The sequence below is a fragment of the Fonsecaea multimorphosa genome (genome assembly GCF_000836435.1).
Source record: "Fonsecaea multimorphosa CBS 102226 unplaced genomic scaffold supercont1.1, whole genome shotgun sequence".
Classification (NCBI taxonomy): domain Eukaryota; kingdom Fungi; phylum Ascomycota; class Eurotiomycetes; order Chaetothyriales; family Herpotrichiellaceae; genus Fonsecaea; species Fonsecaea multimorphosa.
Genome location: NW_015971635.1, coordinates 479,016 through 500,049, shown reverse-complemented (window position 1 = coordinate 500,049; position 21,034 = coordinate 479,016). Strand labels below are relative to the sequence as shown.

The following is a 21,034-nucleotide window of genomic DNA, read 5'->3' as shown; positions in this document are numbered from 1 at the left end:
CGCAGCATTTTCCTGTCCGCACGCCCGTCGCCTCCTGAAACCCTTCCGTCCCGTTCCCCAGACATCCCGTCCTTCGCTCATCCTCTTGAGCGAAGCGGAACAGATATGATACATTGATACCCAGACCTGGAACGCCCAACCGCTGCCCTACATCTACAAAAGCTGGCCAACGCTTCATCATGGCTAACTTATTTCTCGTACCTGTGGACAACCAGTTCAGAGCGTCGTGCATACTGCTGCTCCTAGCACTCAGCCTCGGCGATGTCTGCGGCCTCGTCCTCGCCCAAGCATGCTTTTCCCATCGCGAGTTTTCGCTAACGGTTCACAAGTCGGACACCAGATTCACTTGGCAGAGCAAGTCAGTATCAAAGATACTTCATGCAATGCAGGTTGTTTGTCCATATCAGGCCTGGGCGTGTGGTGACGAGAATGTGAGGCACTAGTTTGGGCTTGGAGGGGCACTTCGGCTTAGGCGGCTCAAGCGTTGGCGGCGAAATACATAGAGACATCCCTGCTGAATCTGCTGAATCTGCTGAATCTACAAATGGTTCTTGATAAAGCCCACATTGGATTGGCATGTTGGCGTCCGCAACACTCGGGAAGAGCAGACATTGCGACAAAAACTACGGCATAGGCTACACCGTCCGTCAAGTCTTGATACTGTGACCTGCGCACACAGACTCACCCAAGTATATCCATTGCCCTTTTTAAGGCTACGGTCCTGACATGCACTCGGAATGCGTCTGCTAGATAGATCCGAATCAGCCTCGTACCTAACTTTCCACACCCTCCTCTTTGCTGAAAATGCATGGACTTCTCTGATCGGATTCACACCCCTTGCTCGGAATATCGGCATCGAACACGACCGACCATCTATTCCGGATGAAATTTGAGAGTCGTACAGCGTTCTCCGCCGAGGAAGCGGACGATAATTCCTGCTTTGAATGTCCTTTTCAAGCTTCCATCAACCTCTATACGACGACGTCTATTGTCGGGTTGACCAATGGGAGCGTAGATGACGGGGAGATCTTCATGCAGGACAGGGATCTCTTCATTCCGTTTCCGGTCTAGGCTGGTCGACTAGGATCTGACGAGCTGGGTGTCCCCGCAATGGCCTTTCATGCTAGCAGCAAGCGAACAGTGAGAGGTTCTTGTCTCACCGACGGCAGATTTCATCCTCGAATCGATGGGATGTGGAGTCGGGATATGGTAACTCTGGCTTCGGCCGAAGTAATAAGTCTCGGTGGAATACAACAAGGCGATTCTAGCAGACGTGGGTGTATAAAATGGCTGAAGTCTGCAACGGATATCCTGTTCTTCCCAGGTCCTTCAAACTTCCTATCCCCAGAAGAACGGAGTACTTGCTCTAACTTTCCTCACAATCACCATTTCCTCCAATCAGCTCACATCTCGCGGTCATGTCGCCAGACACACTCTCTCTAGCTGGCAAAGTGGCCATCATTACCGGGTCAGGCAAAGAGAACGGCATTGGTGCAGGCATTGCTTCTGCCCTGGCGCGCAATGGTGCTGCAGTGGTTATCAACTATGTCTCCGATACATCTGCGTCCCGCGCCGCAGGAGTGGCCAAGAAGATTGAAAATGCCGGAGGCAGGGCTGTCGTTGTGCGCGCGGACGTGTCGACCCAAGAAGGAGCGAAGAACCTGGTTGAGACATCGCTCAAGGCTTTACAGGTAGACAAAGTCGACATTCTTGGTATGTGGCATCTCGAGTCAGATCCCCCTTTTCTCATCTTTCAGGCGCATATAGGCGAGGGCTGACGTGGAATCTCATTATGGGTCGAAGTGAACAACGCCGGTGGAGGTCCACTCATCGATGTCATGCAAGCGACAGGAGAAGACGTGGAGAAAACCTTTGCACTCAATGTCTTCGCCTCGCTGTTTATGACGCAGGCAGTGGTGCCTGTGATGCCTCGAGGGGGCCGCATTATCAACATCGGCTCCATCGCATCGAAGATGGGCATGGCGCCCGTTGCGTTGTATAGTGCAGCCAAAGCCGCAGTGGACACACTGTCCTATGCCTTGGCCATGGAGGTATGTAGGATTATTGTCGACTGATGGTTGATGGCTCTCTTCCCACATTGTTCTTATCGCAGGCATCTGGGATGACAATTGACGGGTCTTTTTTTGCAGCTCGGACGTGGACATGGAATCACGATCAACACAATAGCGCCAGGGCCCGTTCAAACAGGTGAGCAACTTCCAGCAATTGATCATCCCTTGTTCTGAATCCTGCTCGATCCATGTGGCACTAACCTTTTGGGGCACCGCAGATGGTCTGCCCCCGGGCGCGGTGGGTGACGCAATTCCCAAGTTTCTCGTACCACTGACGAGAGCCGAAGAGAGAATCGGAACGGCCGAGGACATCGGCGATGCGGTTCTGCTTCTTACCTCGGAAAAGAGTCGATGGATCACTGGCCAGTATATCTCAGCGAGTGGCGGAATCACAGGTGGATGAGACTGGATGGTTTTGCAAGGCCAAGGGGGGTTCCAGAGTTGAACGGGTCCCTTAAGACTCACCAGCAAGCGTGCCGCAATCAAGTCTCCCTAACTTGTCTCAGAGAAACACAAAGCGTGGTCAATTTCAAGGATGACTTCGGGGACTCTCGTCTCCATCAATTCATCAATCCAGATCAAACTTTTCGCGACATCAATGGCAGACTTGCCGCTTTCAATTCCCAAGGCTCTCATCGCATTGACAGTAGCCCTCACATCGAGTTTATCGATTTGGAATCGCAATGAAGTGACCATGATAATAGCCCAAAGCCTGAGTTCCGGAAAGCAAGTGTCGGTATGAGATGCCATGGAGGCGTAGGCCGAGAATCGCTGCTGCAAGATTGTGAGCTCGTCTGCTATGAGGGAAAAAGCTTGCTTCACATTGGCAATCAAGATGAGCGAGGCGAGTCTGACCACCTCGCGAAGCACTACCTCCGAGGAGGGGCTGATATTTGGGTCATCGTCCGTGGGTCGTCGTAATGATAGTAGAAAGTGCAGGACAGGTGTGATTCGTTTCGCTGCTGCGGCTCCGTCTTTCCAAAATAGGGGTTCAACGCTATTATTATTCACAAACGCTGCCAAATGCGCGGTTCTTTCCAGGGCGTTTGCCATTTCCGCAAGTTCCTCGGAGGAGTTACGAATCCGTATGAGGAGATCTTGCATAGACGGAGACAATGAGCTGCGTTGAACGCTCGGAGTAGAGAAGCCACTAGGAAGCGAGAAGCGTGGCTTGCAATCGAAAACGGAGGCGCCGAGGATATCAAACCTGAAAAACGGTCAAAATCTTGGTCATACGAGACACCTGTCCGCTCTCGCGGTTTGCCCGTACCAGGAGGTGAACATGACGGTATTGCTGTTCAGAGCCTGAAAGCCCCCGCGAAGCCGGACAATGTTGCTTAGACCATTCATATGGACATCGTAGCGGTTCCATTTGCCGACAGTAGACTACCGCAACGGTTATCATCAGAGTCTCATTCAAAAGTGGGTGAACCAACATCGTGGCAGAGAAATCCTAAGATCGTCGTAATGACACCCTGACTGATATTGTGGGATTCCATCTCAAGCCTCTGAGCCACTTGATTGAGGCACAAGCTGAGGTACTTTGAGGACTCCTCGGAGTCACTATGCTCACAGCCTCTGCGTTCAGTCATCTGATGGAAGAACAATGCTGCGTTTGCCAATGAGAGGTAGAAGGCAGTGGAGTCAATGATGGCCATTGCAAACCACTCATTCCGAAATGGTCGATACATGTAGTCCCCCTCGCTATGCACTGGAGGTAATGAGCCAGAGGACTGCAGCAAATGCTTTGGAAGAGAGCATACTGAACTGGATCAATTGACGCGCTCTACCATCTGTTTCCACGGGAAATAATGCGTAGGGATGAAGCGAATAAGGAACCACCCCGTAGCAAGGCAGGGTTTGATGTGCAGTGTGCACACATGCCTCCACGTCGTTTTCAAGGGCAAGGCTATCGGCTTCTGCCGGAGGAAGCCTCACCTCGAAAGTAATGGATTTTGGACGCTTCTTCCGCGACTCGGCAACGCGAGCCATGACATGATGTCGAACGATTCTTTGGGTGCTCCTTTGCCTAGAATCATTGGGCTGGGATATGTTGACAAAGGTGAAGTCTGCACATCTATCGCTGCTCCTCGTCTTCTTCACCATTGGAGTTGGGACTGGGTTGTGAGGATGGCTTGAGTATGACGCGGTGCCGCTGGGGATGGACGAGGAGCAGAGGAGAGCAATATTACAAGTACCTAAGTAGTCACGTTAACGAAAAGCGCCCTTTACATTAATTAAATACCTAGGTACCTTACGTACAACAGTGCGACTGGGCCCAAGTGCCAGGGGCTTATTTGTAATTGTGTAATTGTGTACGATTTATGTCAGACAGAATAATTTCGCTCCCCCCAAATGGCCGCCAATTAGCGTACACATCGAAATCTCAATCTGGCAAGTCTATCGCGCGACCTGAAAAAAGTGTCGGCATCATTGAACATCCACGACATTCACGATATTCTCCCTGCAGGCCGCCCGACTCTCTTTGCATCTGGCTCATATATGGCTCCTTTCACCCGCAGCTCATCCTTCCTTTGTTGTGCCCAGCGGTAGTGCCTTCTCACATGTCTTCCCAATCGCTCCGTTCCTCGGGTCATGCGCAGATGCTTTGAGCAGCTTCCATCCAGAAGTCAGTTGTGCAGTCATTCAATTGCTCCGCGTCTGTCGTTCTTCAGGGCTGGATCGAGTCAAAAAATCTTCTCCTCAAAGCTTCCATCTTATGCTCCGCCTCTTCCTGCGACTCGGAAATCACTATCATATTCCTACCCCCGAAATCGATCTGAAGATGGCTCAAGTCCTCCTTCCCGGGACGTCTCCGCTCCCACCCAGGTCAGAAATACAAGGAAGAGCAAGGTTGTTCGAAGGAAAAGGAGGCTATCGCGAAGAGATCCCGTGGACTGGGTCGCCGAGGTGGAGAGATTCCTTCCGAGACACTTGAGTCAGCTATTTGATTTTGAACCTCGAACCAACATCCCACCTGAGGTGAATGTTGAGGATGTGCTTCGAACTCTCATTGGCGCTCGCGATCAGGGCGATGTTGATGTTCTGCGCTTTATGGCGCTCAGTCAACGCCGATACAAGGCTGTCGTTCACCTCGCCGAAACCTTGCTGAAGGCGGTTGCACTAGCAGCTAATGAGCCTTTCAAAGACGAACTCCCCTCCAACATTACTTGGCCCCATGGATCATTCGCGACGAGAGGCGGTGCTCCCATTGAACTCGAGCGCACTTTGCACGTCAGCCGACGACCTCTTGGTAGTTCTCGGGAGTCCGCTGAAAGCACTTTGTCCGAGAAGAGCCAAGATATGACGATGGAGCTCATTTGGTCTCTCCTCGCCGACCTTGTTTTGGCTTCTACCAATTGCCCCTCGGATGAAGGGAAGCAGATTATGAACACTGTGCATCAGATCTTGGCGCTCGTTCACAATCTAGGACTCGTCCCAGCAAGTATCTATACCTACTGCCTCCCACAAGGTACAACAACAGTTCAACAATCGCCTATCCTTCATCTGCTGAATTCGAGAATCTTGTCGACGCTCTCCGATGCTGTCTGGAATGCCTACCAGGAGGAGATTACCGCCGGATCTGGCAAACCAGAGACCAGCCCCTGGAATATTTTTCGAGAACCTCCCCCTAGTCGCCTACGACCCAGGAGGCGAGAGCTTGGACCCGAAGTGTGGCTGGAGTTTATTCTCTGGTGTTGCGTTGAGGCTGGATATGCCGCAACCGGAGCCCGAATTGTTCGATCATTACAAACGGACGTAGACGGCCATTGGCACGCTATTCATTGGAACGACGATCGAGCGCCTTCAATTGACCGGGATCAACAGACCCGCGGACGACAACTGCAGAGCGAATATGAAGTCTATCAAAATGAACAACTTCCAGGCGCTTCTCCCCTCAGATTCATCAGTGCCGAAGTTGTTCTGGCCATCGTCGACTGCCTGATAAACAACATTGGTGTGTCTGCTGCGGACAGCGAAGTGTCTGTCACGAATATCCTAAACGATATAAACGAGCTGATATCGTTTGCGGGATCGCATAGTCGAACGCCCGCATATTTCGACTATGTGGCTGTCCGTCTACTCCAGACTGAAAGCATGTATAATGTGGACAAAGCCGATCGTCTGCGAGAGTTGGCACACACTATCTCGCGGCTTCGGAGCCTATGTCATGTGGAGCAAAGCCATCAGCAGAGTTCAGGACTTGACTTTGATTCCATTCTAGACCACTCCGAAGTGCATGCTGGGATCCTCCACCAGGCTCTGCAAGCTTGCGTCGAAGCGAATCTTGTCACAAAAGCTGTCGACATATTCACCGAAATCCAAAAGATGGTTGACGGTAACAAGCTGGAAGCTATTGGAGAGTTTTTGTCCCTTTCACTCGGTCCAGAAGATGGCTTCTTTACTTCCAGGCATGCCAAAGGTCAGAGCGAATTTCTCAACACCTATGGGCAGCTTCCTACCTATAAATTGCCTCCATTCCTCGATCTCGTGAGCAATGCGAAGTTGTTTGGCGTGGGAGATTGGCTTCTATTTTCTGAGGACGTTGACGGAGCGCTGTTGCCTTCCTCTACCTGGGGAAAACCGTCTGTTACCGCTGCGTTAATTCGCTATGCGTCAGTCAAGAATGACCCTCTGCTGGTCAAACATATCCTCAACCTGACCAAGCGATCGGCCAGAAAATTGACCGTAAACGTTCTCAGGGCTTTGGTGGTGCATCACATCAATGCATGCGACTGGACAAATGCTGCTCTCAACCTCCGCGACCTACGGCGTGCTGAAGGTGGCGGTTACAGTCCTAAGATCGTCGCGAGTCTCGCAGCGAAGATTCTGAACCTAGAAGTCGATCCGGCGACCACGCTACAAGCAGACGCTGAGTCCGATCTTTCACAGGCTATGCTGCTGCTCTGCAATATTCTCGACGGTATTTATGACTCGCCACCCGCGGGCTTCAGGATTGATCAAAAGAAGACCTTCAGACAACAAGTGGGATACCTCCTGCGCCTCTTGGAAAACGTGACGGACAGCGAAATTGGGGACGCTGCCACTCGGTTCAAACCGAGATTCCCTGTCAGCAACGAGCCAAACCTTGCGACAGATACGTTCAATGTTCTATTCGCTGCAATCGTCGAAACTAAAGGTGTACTGGAGGGGCGCGACATCTGGTACTTATTCTGCAAAGATCCGAGGAATTATGCTACCTCGTCACTTCTACTGGTCAACGGCCACGACCCTGCCTCTGAAAACTACGCCACAGTAAAGGACGAAGGTGAATTTTTCGACGGGAAAGAAGATGATGTACCGAATGAGCTAGGCGGCGTTGGCAAACATGGCGAAGATAATTTTAGCTTGAGAATGAGGGCATTCGATCTTCCGATCTCCGAAGCCATCCAGGATGCAGGGGCTCGAACTCCCGTAGCTTTGCCCGTCTCGCTCAACCTAAATGCTGCATTCCCACACGAAGAGTTGGACTCAACCGACGACCAATTTTACAATACCTCCGACCAGGGGAACGAAGACACGGAAGTTCCTATCGAGATGGTGGACATAGGCGTGGTTTCGACACAGCCGCATCTGAATCCAATTGTCGTCCCCAATATGCGCACCTTGCAGATCCTAGTCAGAGGAGCCTTATCTGAAATACAAGCCAGAAAAGAGGGCAGAAGAAGTCATCGTGACCTTGATGCAGTCCTCAAATGGGCGGAAAAATTCTATGGAGTATTCAACCTGGCGCGTGAGGATATCGAAACAGAATTCCGCGCTTCCGAATCCTTGCCGAAGAATATGAGAATTGCTACGAGGCATCCCCGAGCAGCATTTAGGTCGTCGTCACGCGAGAAGTCCAAAGTTGGCGTTGGCAAGCACTTTACCAAGGGAGTCTTTGTTCCTAGACGTCCTGGCACTCGAGAATCAGGGCGGGAGACAACCTCGGTCAATGGAGCCGATGATGGGGCAGAAGTCGCCGCCGTGCATGAAACGAAGGAGAGAGAGGTTGAAGGTGAAAATACACAGGTTGGACTGGCGGCTATACCGAGTTTCAAGCTCCGGAAGTTTGCAACCTCCGTTCGGCACGCGTAGGGAGGAATAGATGGAGGTGGTGCGGTTCGTGAGATCTGGACACTTGCCAGGCCACTTTTGCCGTGTAGATTTAGGAACCTGCACTTTCCCATTGTACGATATCATCTGGTTGTTCTAGCTGTGCAATACCTGCAGAGCAAATCAACGTATTCCTACTGATACCACACTATTCGTCTAGCGCGAACTCGATAACGTTGGCGCCGACAAGGCTGGGAGCACAGGGGCACCAGAGGCAGTTCGAAGTGTTGACGGGGCGAGATGCTATTCCCCCGCACACTGGCACTACTCCGTAATCCCCACGGAGATGAGCCGGGGTAGATATCTACGTTTTTTTGTACTTGGTAGGGGAGGGAGAGATGGGTTAGTAGTAGTGGATGATGGCCATTGCGACGCTCGGGCTGGGGAAGCCCGAGGAGCGTTCGGATCCGCATCCCCAGTCTCCCTTTCCCCCCTCTACACAGCAAGTAATCATCATCTCCAGGATTTCCACCCCGCTACGTCCCCGGTCAGCATTTCTCCTCTTCCTTCTCTGGCCAAATCCCCCTGTCGTGGCCCAATCAGCCGTCAAGGCGCGGGAAGAAGAGCACCGAGTAATCATTACGAGGTCCTCCAGAATCTCCTTACGGGACGCGGGGAAAAGGGAGGGGAGGGCAGTGGAAGAGGGGGGAAGAATAGGAATAAACAACAAAAAGCGGCCATGAAGGTCTATCTCGTCTATCCCTCACCTTCCTCACCTCGCTAATAATAATAACAATCGATACTAGCCGCCATGTCCAAACCAGTCGATCGCGCCGCCACTCATGGCTGGGGTTCGACGCCCTCTCAGAGACACTTTATTAGCCATGCCCAAGCCTTGAAGGTCATCGATGCTGGTATCAAGCGTGCAGAGGCTATAGGGTAAGTGTTTCTTAGCTCCTTCTGCCGGCTCGAAGAAGGAATTGTCGGCTAGGGGAGGGACACGGGTGGTAAGTACTGTGTTTTGGCTGACGAGGAACAACGGCATAAAAGTGTACCGCAAAACATCGCCGTGCTCGATCCGTCGTCATGGCTTGTGGCCTTTGTCCATATGGATAATTCTTTTCTGGGAAGCATCGTAAGTCCATACACATACCTACCCACCGTCTGAAGGCAATGGCACAGTCATATCATATGATGGTCACTCCACGCGAACATATTTCCCCCTTCTGGTACCACTTCACCAAATGCGGCAAGAACCAGTTCTGACAAGAGTCTCCTAAACCAGGACATTTCTCAGAAGAAGGCCAAAACCGTGGTCCTCTACAACGGCATCCCCAACAACGCCTTGCAGAATCGCAGCGAGCCGGGCGGCGATCTCTGGGGCATCCAGGAGACCAACGGTGGCACGGTTGTGTTTGGCGGTGGTCAACCGATCTTTGACCCGGATGGGTATTTCATTGGCGCCGTGGGAGTCAGCGGAGGCACCGTGGAGCAGGACATTGATGTGGCGGTGCATGCGGTGCAGAGTATTGGCACGACCACCACCTTGTCGTCGTGATCGCACGAGACAGAGAGACAGAGAATGCGTTGGTCAACCCGGGGGTTGACGGAAGTGGCGCGCAGTTTAATCCGGAGACGAGGTCAGCGCTTGGGTTGGAAAGCGGTGCATTGCACGGCAATTGGATCCGTATAAAGTAAGCATAAGTCCTTAATGCAGGCTGACTTTACCATTCAAGGTATTTGGCCCAGATCCCGTAGTCGTCATCCATGTGATACGAGTACTGGATCTGACATGCTTCCTCAGGCGGCCAAACAGTAATCATGTGGTTAATGCTGGCATTGGTGCCGTTATCCCGTAGCTGAGCTTGCATTGAGAGGACAATTATATAGGCAGAGACATGGCGGATGATGCCTGAGGGATTGTTCTTCGACCTCCTGCCGGTAAGAACGTCCATCGTATACTTGGTGGTTTTAAATCCCTCACATGAATAAAAAAAAACATCTGATCCACCATTTGCGCGAACATCCCTTTCATCACCATCATCGGCATTACCATCATGAGTTGGGCTTCAGCATTCGCCCAGAACAGGGCAGCACAGAGCGATGCTTCGATGAGGGCGAACGGCGAGTCCCGGCCGCGACGAGATGACTACAACGTTTTAAGGAAGAAGAGAGACCAGCGACAGAACGACATGCAACGGCCGAGTCGAGACGCTTTGGTGAACGACAACGACGACGACGAATCTTTGAGGGCTTGGAAGGAGAAAGCGCAGAAGCAGAAGGTGTCGAGATGGAGGCGGATGTTTAGACGTCGGCGTACGACTTAAGAACCAGGTGGCATCTGTTGCTGGGCCAGCGCTCTATCAGGCTGTATCAGGCTTTATCTCTCCTCTTGTATGGGCCACTACCTAGGTATTATGGTAGTGGATGGCGGTGTAGGGAACAGAGTGCCCAGGTGGCTCAGTCCAGTTACGAGACAGGATTTCGTTCCGTCCAATGCGCTGAATTTGCGGTGCGGAAAACCCCTCGAAAGGGCTTCGGCAGACGCGTCTTTATCCGATCCATCCCGGGCTGATGTTCGTTGTTAAGGCTGCGATGTGACATGTCTGACAGACTGAATAGCTGGCTCCCGCCTGAAGTGTTGCGCCGAAGAGAAAACCGACTCATCAATATTATTATGCTATCGTGCTCACAAGGAGATTTTCACCTCACCAAAACCTATCTTCATTCTCAGACCTGAGGAAAACGCGCTTGTCTCAAATGAATCAGAGGGCGGTTGGGAGGCGCTTCGGAAAAGAGCCTCAACTGACTCAACTCGGGCTCGCCCAAGAGGCAAGTCCGCTTTGAGACCAATCAACAGCTTATGAGTGAGAACCTCACCCAAAAGCTTCAGCCAGCTCGAAAGCAACAGGCAGCAGCAATCATTATAAGTTGGTGGGCCGGTGCCGCCTCTTTTGTTTTGGACGACACTCCCCTGGTGCCAATATACAGTTAGCCAATCCCGTTGCCTTGTTTAGCCTTAACCGCCTTCGAGCTCGTATTCCGGCGAGTCCAGCTGAACACTCAGCCTCCACTACTTCTGAGTTTCTCCTTCCGCGACATGCGCCCCATTCTGCGCAGCCGCAATCTGCGTATCTGGCGGCTTCTGAGCTGCGATCACTACATATAACGGCCTTGCGATGCCCGCAGAGCTATCTGAGACGAGCACTTGCGTTTGTCAGAATGGCTAGCTCTGCAACCAAGTATGTCATACATGCACCCAGAGCTTATGTTGACTACAATCGCCATGCTGGAAACCGTAAGGCTGAGGCTCTTTTGATCCCGACGCGGGCTTGATGAAGTGGTGCTAATGTAGACAGGACGCCAACTGTTGGTTTCTGACCAGACAGCCAATATACTGACAAACTTCTTGGCCGTCTTCCTGGCGCTTGCGGCCAAAAGCCTTTACAACATTGCACGCAGAATTCTTAAGGCACTCAACCAACGTGGTGCAAACCAGGCCCCGGCGCCGGATGACGACACCGTTGACCAGGAGGAAAGACGGATGCAAAGACTTGAAGTAATCGACAAGTCCCACGATAATGAGACTTTAATCGTGGCAACCTTTCGCCGGCTTCTTGCCTTGCTGCACAAAGTCGTACCAATTCGGCCTCTTGGTGACACTACGCCAACTCACATTCGCATGCTAAGGCCAGAGTTCTGGTATAATATGTTCAAAATTGCGAACGAGAGTTCAATGGACTTTCTATGGTATTTCATCGTCGGCTTTGGAGCGCTTTTACTCTACTTTGGAATGTTGATATTGGGCATCATGTCTGCTTATCCAGTGGTTGGTGACTCGATTGCTTTGTCCCGGCATCCGCAATGTGGCCTCGTGGTATCCAATGACGCACAGAACGCCGCAAATTTTGCGCTGGGTCACAAGTACTACAACGATATCGCGCGTGAGAGCCTACAGTACGCCAAATCATGCTATGACCTCGGACGCGGCGCCAGCAGTGCTGCCGGCGGTGAATCTTGTTCGTTCTTCTACGAACCGAGCATCAAATATTCAATCATAGACAACGACACCTGCCCTTTCAAGATTGGGCGCGGCCACCTGTGTCGCGATGGAGAGAACAGCTCCTATACACTGACCACAGGGTCTGCGAGCAGCTTGCTGGACGACGCCAGCAAGGTCGTGGCCGATGCCAGTGTCCTCGGTATCAATTCGCCGCTTCGATATACGTTCCATCGGAGCATCACCTGCTCTCCCTTGCGGACGGATGGGCTTATTCATCCTTTCCTAGCTGATGATAACAGGACCATCAGCTTTCACTATTTCTATGGTAACCACACCGGTGAGTGGAATTGTACGTCGGATCTGCCATATTGCACTTTCGAGTCTAAGCTGTTTCCGGACATGAATCAACCATACAAAATGATGTGAGTCTGCCTCCTCGCGCCTTTCAAATCTTCCCGGGTTTATCTTTTATATCAAACTAACCAAATTTTCCAGGACAACCAGCACACGCCGTTTCGCTCCATGGCCATGGACACCTATCTTCGAGGTGAACGAGATGTACGGGGAGTCCGCTACACTCATACTGCTGTCCAACTTCGGCATTTTCTATCCCCACGAAAGCCTCGATCCTATCTTCCCCGCCAACACCACAGGGGGAGATGGCTGGTACACCAACACCCAATTCCACGCCACGGTCCTCGGCTGCATGAGTCGCACCCTTGTCTGCCTTCCGGACTCTGTTCCCAAACTCTGTTTCAACCTCACCGGCCTCGGCAACTTGGACGACAGCGACCCCGAGCACGGGCCTATCCGCGCCATGCTCTATTTTTCTCTCCTTCCCGACCTTGAAGCACAGCTCAGCTATCTCCTTACCGAATCCCTCGAAGCCCAATCCCTCCTTAGTGGGACGACATCTTCAGCCCTCTCTCCTACGCAATGGAAAATCGAAACACGTCAAATGTTCGAATCCCTACTCGCACGCACACAGATCACAGCAAGAAACATTGCCCGCGGGGTCCCTGGCGCGGAGGATTTACCCGGTCAGCACGATCTCATGCTGCCAGCGTGGCGGGGAATGTGCACGCGGTATAAGTTTCGGGCTACTGGGTGGAGGAATATCAGCGTTAGTTGGTTTCTGGCGGAGTTCTTCGCGGGGTTGCTGGTGTGTGTACTGGGTATTGCGAGGGAGGATGGGGAATTGTGGCTCGAGGAGCCGGTGAGGAGGCTAGCGAAGACGACGGTTGGAAAGTGGTGTTTGCTTGGGTTAGAGAGCGGGTGGAAGGTGGGCAAGGAGAATGGGGCCAGAGCGTGGAAACGACTGTGTTCCATAGTCAGCGAGTGCTGGTCGATGATCTGTGATGCTGGGCAAGGCTGCTGGGGAGGCATAGTCGGAAGCGCAGCATGGGTTTGTAGTATCTGGAGGAAATGATAAGATCTGCCATGAAATGAATGTGTGGATGACATTCGTTTGACCCCCCATTCGCCATCTAGAATACCACGTTCTGCATCCCTTTCCAACCGAAGGCCACAGAAGTCAACGATACAGCCCTCGATATCAACATCTTTCAACGCGCCCTCCTATAGATCGCCACACACTCTACCTCGCAGTTCTCTGCACGAAAGCAGCGGGCGGATTCTATACAATGGAGACTGCCGCACTGAGTGTTTGGTTACCCGCTGTGTGTGATGGGGGGAGGAATCCGGTCTCACTTTAATTGAAGAAAGGGAAGCCAGATCAACACCTACCTCCTTGTAGCTCACCTCCGACTGGGATGTTTGGTGATGCAGCCCTGCGCTCCCCAAATCCCGGGCGAAACGCGGGGTCTGGTTGCTAGTGAGCAATCACTCGCGTCTCGCTAATAGCGGAGCAGTGGGGGCCAAAGCATCTGGCACTTCGGCGAGGAGGGCGTCTGCAGGAATCCAAGGCGCAGCCTCAACTTGAAATCTCTCTCTCCCTCTCTCTCTCTCTCTCTCTCCGCGCGATACGGCGCCTCCTATTCAGTCACGTGCAAACGTGCTGCACCTTCAATCGGATCCCCAGTATCCACAAGTATTCAATAATGACAGTGTTCTGAGGTCAAGCACTCTCCACGTGAGCCAACATCATGGGCGACTTAGTCTCAGCCTGTCTATTAGCCTCCAGTAAGGTTTCTCCAACATCAACCTTTTCAACTGCAACAGTCTCAGACGGCTCATGTAAGTTGTGAGCAGTGGAGATCTCATCTTCGTCACCGAAAATCTTTGCCACTTCCTCGAGGGGATATCCTCGCGTATCCGGGAACCAGTAAAGCAGGAAGCAAACGAAGGCCGTCCCGGGGATGATGAAGCAGAGATAAAACTTCCATCTTATGGTCTGGAACGCAATCGGGGCAACTTGCAGCCTGTAGGAGACGGTAAGCATTCAAAGACTGTCGGCTGCTGAAGGGTTTCAGAGACATACCACATAATGTTCATTGCGCAGAGACCCGCCATGCCGAGGGCGATGCCTTTGGCACGAAGATGGTTGGGACAGATCTCGGAAATATAAACGAACTGGGTTCCATCGAGACAGATCTCCCACATCACCACATATACGAATAGCATGGCCACGGATGCTCTCAACGCGTTGTCGTTGGGATGTTCGAGCGCCTCTGGTGTGGTGTATGTGGCGACCAAAGCTGCCTCGATGGCCAGACAGCAAAGACAGAATTGAATCCCGAAAGCAATCAATTTGGGACGTGCAACCCTCTCGACAACGAAGAGTGCAAGGAAGCCTCCTCCGATAGCCACGGTATACCAGCCGATCTGGTACAGAAACTGCTGTTCTGTGTCATAACCCAGCGCACCGTACAACGTTGGCCCATAGTTGTTCAAAACTATCGAGATTTGGGTCAGAAGGACTGCAAAGTTTTCTTTTTCGAAGGGAAAAAGGTGGCACGTACCCAACGGACCGCTCAGTTGAATTCCAGCCGGGATTATAAAACTCATGATCGCCCTCTTCCGATAGCTCGGTTTCTTAATCAAAGACCAGTATGACGACTCGAGCGTTCTGTCAACGCGAACTTGCGTTGCAATCTGCGCCAGTTCGACGGCAGCCTCTTCCTCGGTGTGCAGCTTCTTTAGAACTGCTTCCGCCTCTTCGTAACGATCATTCATGAGCAGCCATCTTGGTGACTCGGGTAGCCATGGCAAAAACCCTAGCAGGAGAATTCCAGGCGTGGCGTTGAGAGCTTGGAGAGCTCTCCACCCGTTGTCGTTGCCCTGCTTCCAAAACGCAAATCCGACCCATGAAGCAAGGGCATAACCAAACAGCAGACTAATACCATGAATATCAACCAAGACTCCTCGAACACTCGGCGGAGCCACCTCACTCATCCAAACTGGAACCGAGGACACAATGTTATACGCCGCCATTCCTGCAAGGAATCTGAAAGCGATGAACATTTTGATGTTGACACTTCCTGCCAGCAGAGCGGCCGTCACACAGGCACAAGCCGCTGGAACGGCAATGCCTATTTTGCGACCCCATTTGTCTGAGATCGGGGACACGGTGAACGTGCCCAAAAAGCCGCCGACCTGGTACATCTGTTGACCCATCAAGCATATTAGTATTTGTTGCTTCCACCTGTTGAGGGTTCTCGACAGACGTGCTGAGGGAAAGGGTAGGCAACGCACACTTCCAGTCAACCCTTTCAAGTCTGACGCATTTGCTGCAGTATCCAATCCCATCACTTTGATAAATGAAGACTGGATCAACGTGGTCGATATCACCGATGCGGAGTAGCCATACATGCAAGAGCCGAGACTTGCAGCCACTATGAAGAGTACATTCTGCCACTTGAACTGGCGGCGTGATGAATGGTGGTACTCGGCCTGATGAACAGTCTGAGTGAAAGCCATGATGCCGCAACGCTTCTCAAATTCTGTCTTCTGTTACTGAGCGAGAGAAGCTCGTGATTTTGTCAAAAAGATATACCCTCTCAGGGAGGATGGATTGAGAGGATACTACCTACAGACATCGTCCGTCTTATAAACACCAGATACCGCGAACAACCACATCGTATCCATGTCCTCTGGCATGGCAAACGATCCGAAGACTGCAATCTGGTTGCCGAGATAGCCAGGAACCTGCGGATAGGCGAAATGGTGTGCCTCTGATAATGCTATATCTGCCCCAGACGTGCTTTTTGCCGTCGTCAACTCCGATCTGGGGTCCCAGATCCCCAGAACTGGGTTATTCTCTTTCGGCTTCTTCTCAAAACTCTGCCCGCTATCAAGTGTCGGTGTGGATACTAAGGTCGGTGGGCATTGCTGCTGGTTGTATGTCCACTGCCGCCCGAATAACCGCGAGAATATGAGCCGAAAATATGTACTAACTGACGATGTGATTTCAAGAAATGTGGTGCCAAAAACAAACCAATATTGTGAGACACCATCTTCTCACACTTTGTACTGTCTGCCTGGTGCCTTCGCTGAGCTTTCAAGCATCAATTTCGACCTACTCTTCACAGAATACAACCCTTCAAGTAGGGCTACCACTATGGCTGCGGCTCACCACTTCCACGTTCCGACTGGGAACACTGTGCGGGTGCGAATCATCGACACGACAACGAGAATTGAACAGGTCCCAAGCACGTTTTTGATGGAGCCAATCGTACCGGGCTTTACTCACATGCCCAAATTGCCATCCTGGTCTTTCTTGGTAGAGCACGCCTCGGGTAGGAAGGCACTTTTCGACTTGGGCGTCCCTCCCGATTGGAAGAGGATGTCCCCTGTCACCACTAACCACACGGTCGCCGCTGGTTGGACTGTGACCTCTGAAAAGAACACTGTCCAGATTCTCGAGGATACGGGCATCAGAGGTGAGGAAATTAATAGTATCATATGGAGGTATGTGAACCAAGTCCTCCTCACCGTTATGGACTGACGTGGATCTAGCCACTGGCATTGGGATCATTTGGGGGACCCTTCTACGTTCCCCCCCAGCACAGAGCTGGTCGTGGGACCAGGATTCAAAGAAGCATTCTTGCCCGGGTACCCAGCTAAGATGGATTCGCCAGTCAGGGAGAGCGATTTCGCGTAAGTCTTTGTCGAGACCGGCATCATTTTCTGCTGACAGACGCAAAGGGGACGAGAGGTCCGAGAGATCGATTTTACAACCTCGAAGCTGAAAATCCAAAGATTTGACGCTTTTGATTTCTTCGGAGACGGATCGTTCTATCTTCTCGATACTCCCGGACATGCTATTGGGCATCTTTGTGGCCTTGCTCGAACGTCGTCGAACCCTGATACGTTCATCATGATGGGAGGTGACCTTTGTCACCATAGTGGCGAACTCCGTCCTTCGCCCTATCTGCCTCTTCCCCAAGAAAGTCAACTTCGGAACATCTTACAAGGACTTATCCCATATGTGCCCACTTGTCCTGGCGCGGTACTGGGACATGTGCAGCACTCTCGGGGCCGAAATCTCAACGAACCATTCTTTAACCCGGCAATGGGGCTCGACATACCGACGGCAATGGAGAGTATTAGGAAGGCTCAAGAGGCTGACGCGGATTCTAATGTGTGGTTCATATCCGCGCATGATGACAGCCTATGGGGTTTGATAGACTTTTTTCCGGCACATGTGAATGGTTGGAAGGAAAGGGGATGGGGCGCCAAAACCAAGTGGTCGTTCCTGAAGGACTTCCGTCCTGCCTTGGAGGCTTCCGCTGAGGCGGGGTCGTAAGAGGCAAATAGCTGGACTACCCAAGAGCCACTCTTAGTTTCAATATCCCTGTTGTTCAGAAACGTTTAATGGTACCAATCAGGACCTAAAGCCGAGATCGTTACCGGCCACTCTCACACGTTGTATCATTTATCCAAATGCTCCGGCGGAAGACCGGCCACTTCCAACCGAACCCATCGCCGGCAAAGGGCAGCTGAAGCTCGGCATAGAAGAACGGCCGGTGCATGGTCTTCCGGAGGCTAGCTCAATTTGATCCCCTGTCTCTGATAAACAGAAACACCCCGCTTACAAATGGATGTCTCGGAGTAATGTAGTTTTATCTTGTCAAGAGTGGTTTATTGCCGAGACTGCCAATGATCGATTACGGCTCGCATTTGCTTGAAGACCTTGACAGCTGCAAAACGCCCTTTTTACGCCGTGGGCATATCTATACTTCTCCATGACGGGAACAGGCCACCAAGTTCAACAGTCTCCTCTCAGGGAAAAAAAAATAAAAATCATGCCCGACCAAGCCAAATATATCAACAAGCTCAAAGGGGTGCGAGTCTTGATCATTGGAGGAACATCAGGGATCGGATTCGGCGTGGCCGAAGCAGCCATTGAGCATGGCGCGGGCAAAGTGATTGTCTCTTCCTCACGGGAAGCGCGAGTCAAAGACGCCGTCGCAAGACTGAAGGCGTCCTATCCCTCATCGACCGCTTCGGTCGAGGGGTACGTATGCGATGTTGGAGACCTAGCCACAATGGAGGAGAACATCACAGACCTTTTCAATAAGGTCGGCACACTTGACCACATTGTCTACTCGGCCGGGGACAGCCCGCCTTTGAGGCCCTTCGCATCGGTCGATTTCGCCTTCATCCAGCGATCCGGCTACATCCGCTTCTACGGGCCTTTGCTGGTGGCCCTCCACGGCCACAAGAACCTCGTGCAAGGCCCGCAGAGTTCCATAATCATCACCACAGGCGCGACCAGCGAGAAGCCGTGGGCCGGGTCGGCGGTGGTAGGCTCGTGGCTAAGCGGGCTTCAGGGCATGACGCGGGGACTGGCATTGGAGCTGAAACCTCTACGGGTCAATTTGATCAGCCCGGGAGGCATCGATACGGCGCTTTGGGATTACAGAGGTCCGGACGAGAGAAAGGCGGTCATCGACGAGCTGACACGGGACACCACGGTCGGGGTGATTGGAACTGTCGAGGACGTCGCCGAGGCGTACATCTATTGCATGAAGGATCATTTCGTCACTGGTACCATGATCAGCTCAAACGGCGGGCGCTTTCTCGTGTAGGGCCGTAGTAAGCTCCTACGGGCATGCTTGCCTCGGTCCGGGTCTGATGTATCTTGACCGTGATTTTGCTGCCTGGCCAGAGGACAGGAGAAAGTAGAATGGAAGAGTTTCGGCAGTCCCTGGCTCCAGGGCCTGAGGACGAGACTGCCTAAAGAACAGCGGACAGCAGAATATTGACAGTTGAGCATAAAAGATCTCGCGTAGACATAGAGGTTGTCGAGAGGAGCGGATTTCTGGGACGACGTGTTGCACTATCCTGGGAGGTCGTACACACCGGTCATGGTATCTGGCCGCATTATGAGCATGCTTCGCACTGGATCAAGGGTCCCCTCCATGTTCACTCCAACTCGAGGTGGAATGTGGCCGAGGTAGCGGTTGAGTTTGTGCATGTAAGAAGAACCTCCACAGTGCAGTTAGATACAAGGCTATTTCGGCTCACCGGCTTCATGGCTTGGCGAATTCGGCTATTGACTCGGAGGTGGGTTGGATGGAGCCAAGACTCTCCGCCCTCCGACCCGCCCCAAGCGACCACGGAGACCCGAGCGGTGACGTGCTGCAGCCTTAAAAACGCCTCTGTGTGAAATGTGCGCACATCGTCGGGGTGGTCCGTGAATTCTCTCTCTTTCCTCTGTGCGAGAAGCAGAATTCTGTGAGCAAAAGCACTAAAAGATGAACACGAGCCAGCTCCGTGGTAAAGGCGCCATAGTAACAGGTGCCGGCTCAGGTGAGACGAAGACTTCCCTTCCCCGACACCTGCCTTTGAGTTGAACGATTGGGAATGGAAAGAAAACAAGCTTTGTATAGAGACTGAATCGCGGAATCCCAGGCATCAACCTAGCGTTTGCCCAAGCGCTGCATCAAGCAGGATGCCATGTCTTGATCATGGACATTGCCCTGCACAAAGACGCCGTGGCCTGGATCGACTCGGTTTCCAATGCTCAACCGTCCGGGGCGAAGATCATCTTCTACAAGTCCGACGTGTCCAAATGGGCTGAGCTCGAGAAAGTGTTCGACGTGTTTGCCGGCACGATTGGGGGCGTGCCTTACATTGTTTGTCCTGGCGCCGGGGTCTACGAGCCTGTAAGTTCCGCCGCCACGCTGCAGACCCTGCCTGTCCTTTTGCTGTTGTTGCTGGACGAGGGGAATCCCTTGAGTTTTCCTTTCCTTTCCTAATTCGGGGAGCAGTCGCACAATAGCTTCTGGAAAGACAACGACACGGACAACCATTACAAAGTGCTCGACATCAACCTCCTGGCTCCGATCAAAATGTCGCGCATCGCGATCCGGCGCATGCTGGCTGCAGACGCTCCAGGCATCATTTGCTGCGTGTCAAGCATTGGCGCGCAAAAGGCCAGCATCGTCACACCGCTGTACCAGGCGTCCAAGCACGGCATCAGTAGCTTCGTGCGGTGCATGGCCGACTTACACAAGCTGGCGGGAATCAGGGTCGTCGGCGTCGCTCCCGGGATCATCAAGACGCCTTTGTACTCTGACCACCCCGAGGCCGGCAAGTTTGTGGACCAGGATAAGGATTTTATGCTTCCACCCGAGGAAGTGGCTCGTGGTATGGTCGCAGTTTGTTTGGACCCCAAGTATCCGCCCGGCACTATTCTAGAGGTCGCCGACCTGGACAACTGGAGGGAGGTGATGCTGCTGAATGACCCTGGGCCGCAAGGGCGGGCAATCCTCGCGAGCAAGAAGCAGGATGCCGTGGCGGACGTGATGGCTTGGATTGAGAAGGACAAGCAATCGAAACCCAAAGTTTGAGGAAGCGTGTACATCGGGACTAAGAAAACACTTCTGTCGGCTTTCTTGGATTCTTTTGTCTTGCTCCCGAATCCTCCAGTCTTCATAAGGTATAATAATTTGTGATTTAATTTAAGTCTAAGAACGACGCCGCCTGTCCACAGTCCACGAGCTGTATCTACGGG

The 21,034-nt window shown here is 52.3% G+C and overlaps 10 protein-coding genes across 10 annotated transcripts; 8 read left to right on the top strand and 2 right to left on the bottom strand.

The window, feature by feature from the left end:
• Positions 1-1,418: 1,418 nt before the first annotated feature.
• Z520_00193 (uncharacterized protein) lies at positions 1,419-2,475 on the top strand (the record flags this gene model as incomplete). Its single annotated transcript, XM_016770714.1, has 4 exons — positions 1,419-1,713; positions 1,804-2,051; positions 2,151-2,208; positions 2,291-2,475. 4 exons carry the CDS (start codon positions 1,419-1,421, stop codon positions 2,473-2,475), a joined length of 786 nt encoding a protein of 261 aa, XP_016637624.1.
• Positions 2,476-2,564: 89 nt separating this feature from the next.
• Positions 2,565-4,064, bottom strand: Z520_00192 (uncharacterized protein; the record flags this gene model as incomplete). Its single annotated transcript, XM_016770713.1, has 4 exons — positions 2,565-3,279; positions 3,343-3,458; positions 3,509-3,783; positions 3,836-4,064. The coding sequence occupies 4 exons, from the start codon at positions 4,062-4,064 to the stop codon at positions 2,565-2,567; spliced, it is 1,335 nt and encodes a 444-aa protein (XP_016637623.1).
• Positions 4,065-4,667: 603 nt separating this feature from the next.
• On the top strand, positions 4,668-8,150 carry Z520_00191 (uncharacterized protein; the record flags this gene model as incomplete). Its single annotated transcript, XM_016770712.1, has 1 exon — positions 4,668-8,150. The coding sequence occupies one exon, from the start codon at positions 4,668-4,670 to the stop codon at positions 8,148-8,150; it is 3,483 nt and encodes a 1,160-aa protein (XP_016637622.1).
• A 769-nt stretch (positions 8,151-8,919) lies between these two features.
• Z520_00190 (uncharacterized protein) lies at positions 8,920-9,666 on the top strand (the record flags this gene model as incomplete). Its single annotated transcript, XM_016770711.1, has 3 exons — positions 8,920-9,047; positions 9,159-9,243; positions 9,394-9,666. The coding sequence occupies 3 exons, from the start codon at positions 8,920-8,922 to the stop codon at positions 9,664-9,666; spliced, it is 486 nt and encodes a 161-aa protein (XP_016637621.1).
• A 499-nt stretch (positions 9,667-10,165) lies between these two features.
• Z520_00189 (uncharacterized protein) lies at positions 10,166-10,435 on the top strand (the record flags this gene model as incomplete). The annotated part of the gene is made up of 1 exon (XM_016770710.1): positions 10,166-10,435. One exon carries the CDS (start codon positions 10,166-10,168, stop codon positions 10,433-10,435), a length of 270 nt encoding a protein of 89 aa, XP_016637620.1.
• An 895-nt stretch (positions 10,436-11,330) lies between these two features.
• Positions 11,331-13,470, top strand: Z520_00188 (uncharacterized protein; the record flags this gene model as incomplete). The annotated part of the gene is made up of 4 exons (XM_016770709.1): positions 11,331-11,406; positions 11,468-12,533; positions 12,607-13,374; positions 13,443-13,470. 4 exons carry the CDS (start codon positions 11,331-11,333, stop codon positions 13,468-13,470), a joined length of 1,938 nt encoding a protein of 645 aa, XP_016637619.1.
• Positions 13,471-14,188: 718 nt separating this feature from the next.
• On the bottom strand, positions 14,189-15,990 carry Z520_00187 (uncharacterized protein; the record flags this gene model as incomplete). Its single annotated transcript, XM_016770708.1, has 4 exons — positions 14,189-14,492; positions 14,552-14,966; positions 15,033-15,675; positions 15,766-15,990. 4 exons carry the CDS (start codon positions 15,988-15,990, stop codon positions 14,189-14,191), a joined length of 1,587 nt encoding a protein of 528 aa, XP_016637618.1.
• A 640-nt stretch (positions 15,991-16,630) lies between these two features.
• On the top strand, positions 16,631-17,818 carry Z520_00186 (uncharacterized protein; the record flags this gene model as incomplete). Its single annotated transcript, XM_016770707.1, has 3 exons — positions 16,631-16,980; positions 17,029-17,169; positions 17,218-17,818. The coding sequence occupies 3 exons, from the start codon at positions 16,631-16,633 to the stop codon at positions 17,816-17,818; spliced, it is 1,092 nt and encodes a 363-aa protein (XP_016637617.1).
• A 499-nt stretch (positions 17,819-18,317) lies between these two features.
• Z520_00185 (uncharacterized protein) lies at positions 18,318-19,103 on the top strand (the record flags this gene model as incomplete). The annotated part of the gene is made up of 1 exon (XM_016770706.1): positions 18,318-19,103. One exon carries the CDS (start codon positions 18,318-18,320, stop codon positions 19,101-19,103), a length of 786 nt encoding a protein of 261 aa, XP_016637616.1.
• Positions 19,104-19,772: 669 nt separating this feature from the next.
• Z520_00184 (uncharacterized protein) lies at positions 19,773-20,870 on the top strand (the record flags this gene model as incomplete). Its single annotated transcript, XM_016770705.1, has 3 exons — positions 19,773-19,827; positions 19,930-20,183; positions 20,289-20,870. The coding sequence occupies 3 exons, from the start codon at positions 19,773-19,775 to the stop codon at positions 20,868-20,870; spliced, it is 891 nt and encodes a 296-aa protein (XP_016637615.1).
• Positions 20,871-21,034: the final 164 nt, after the last annotated feature.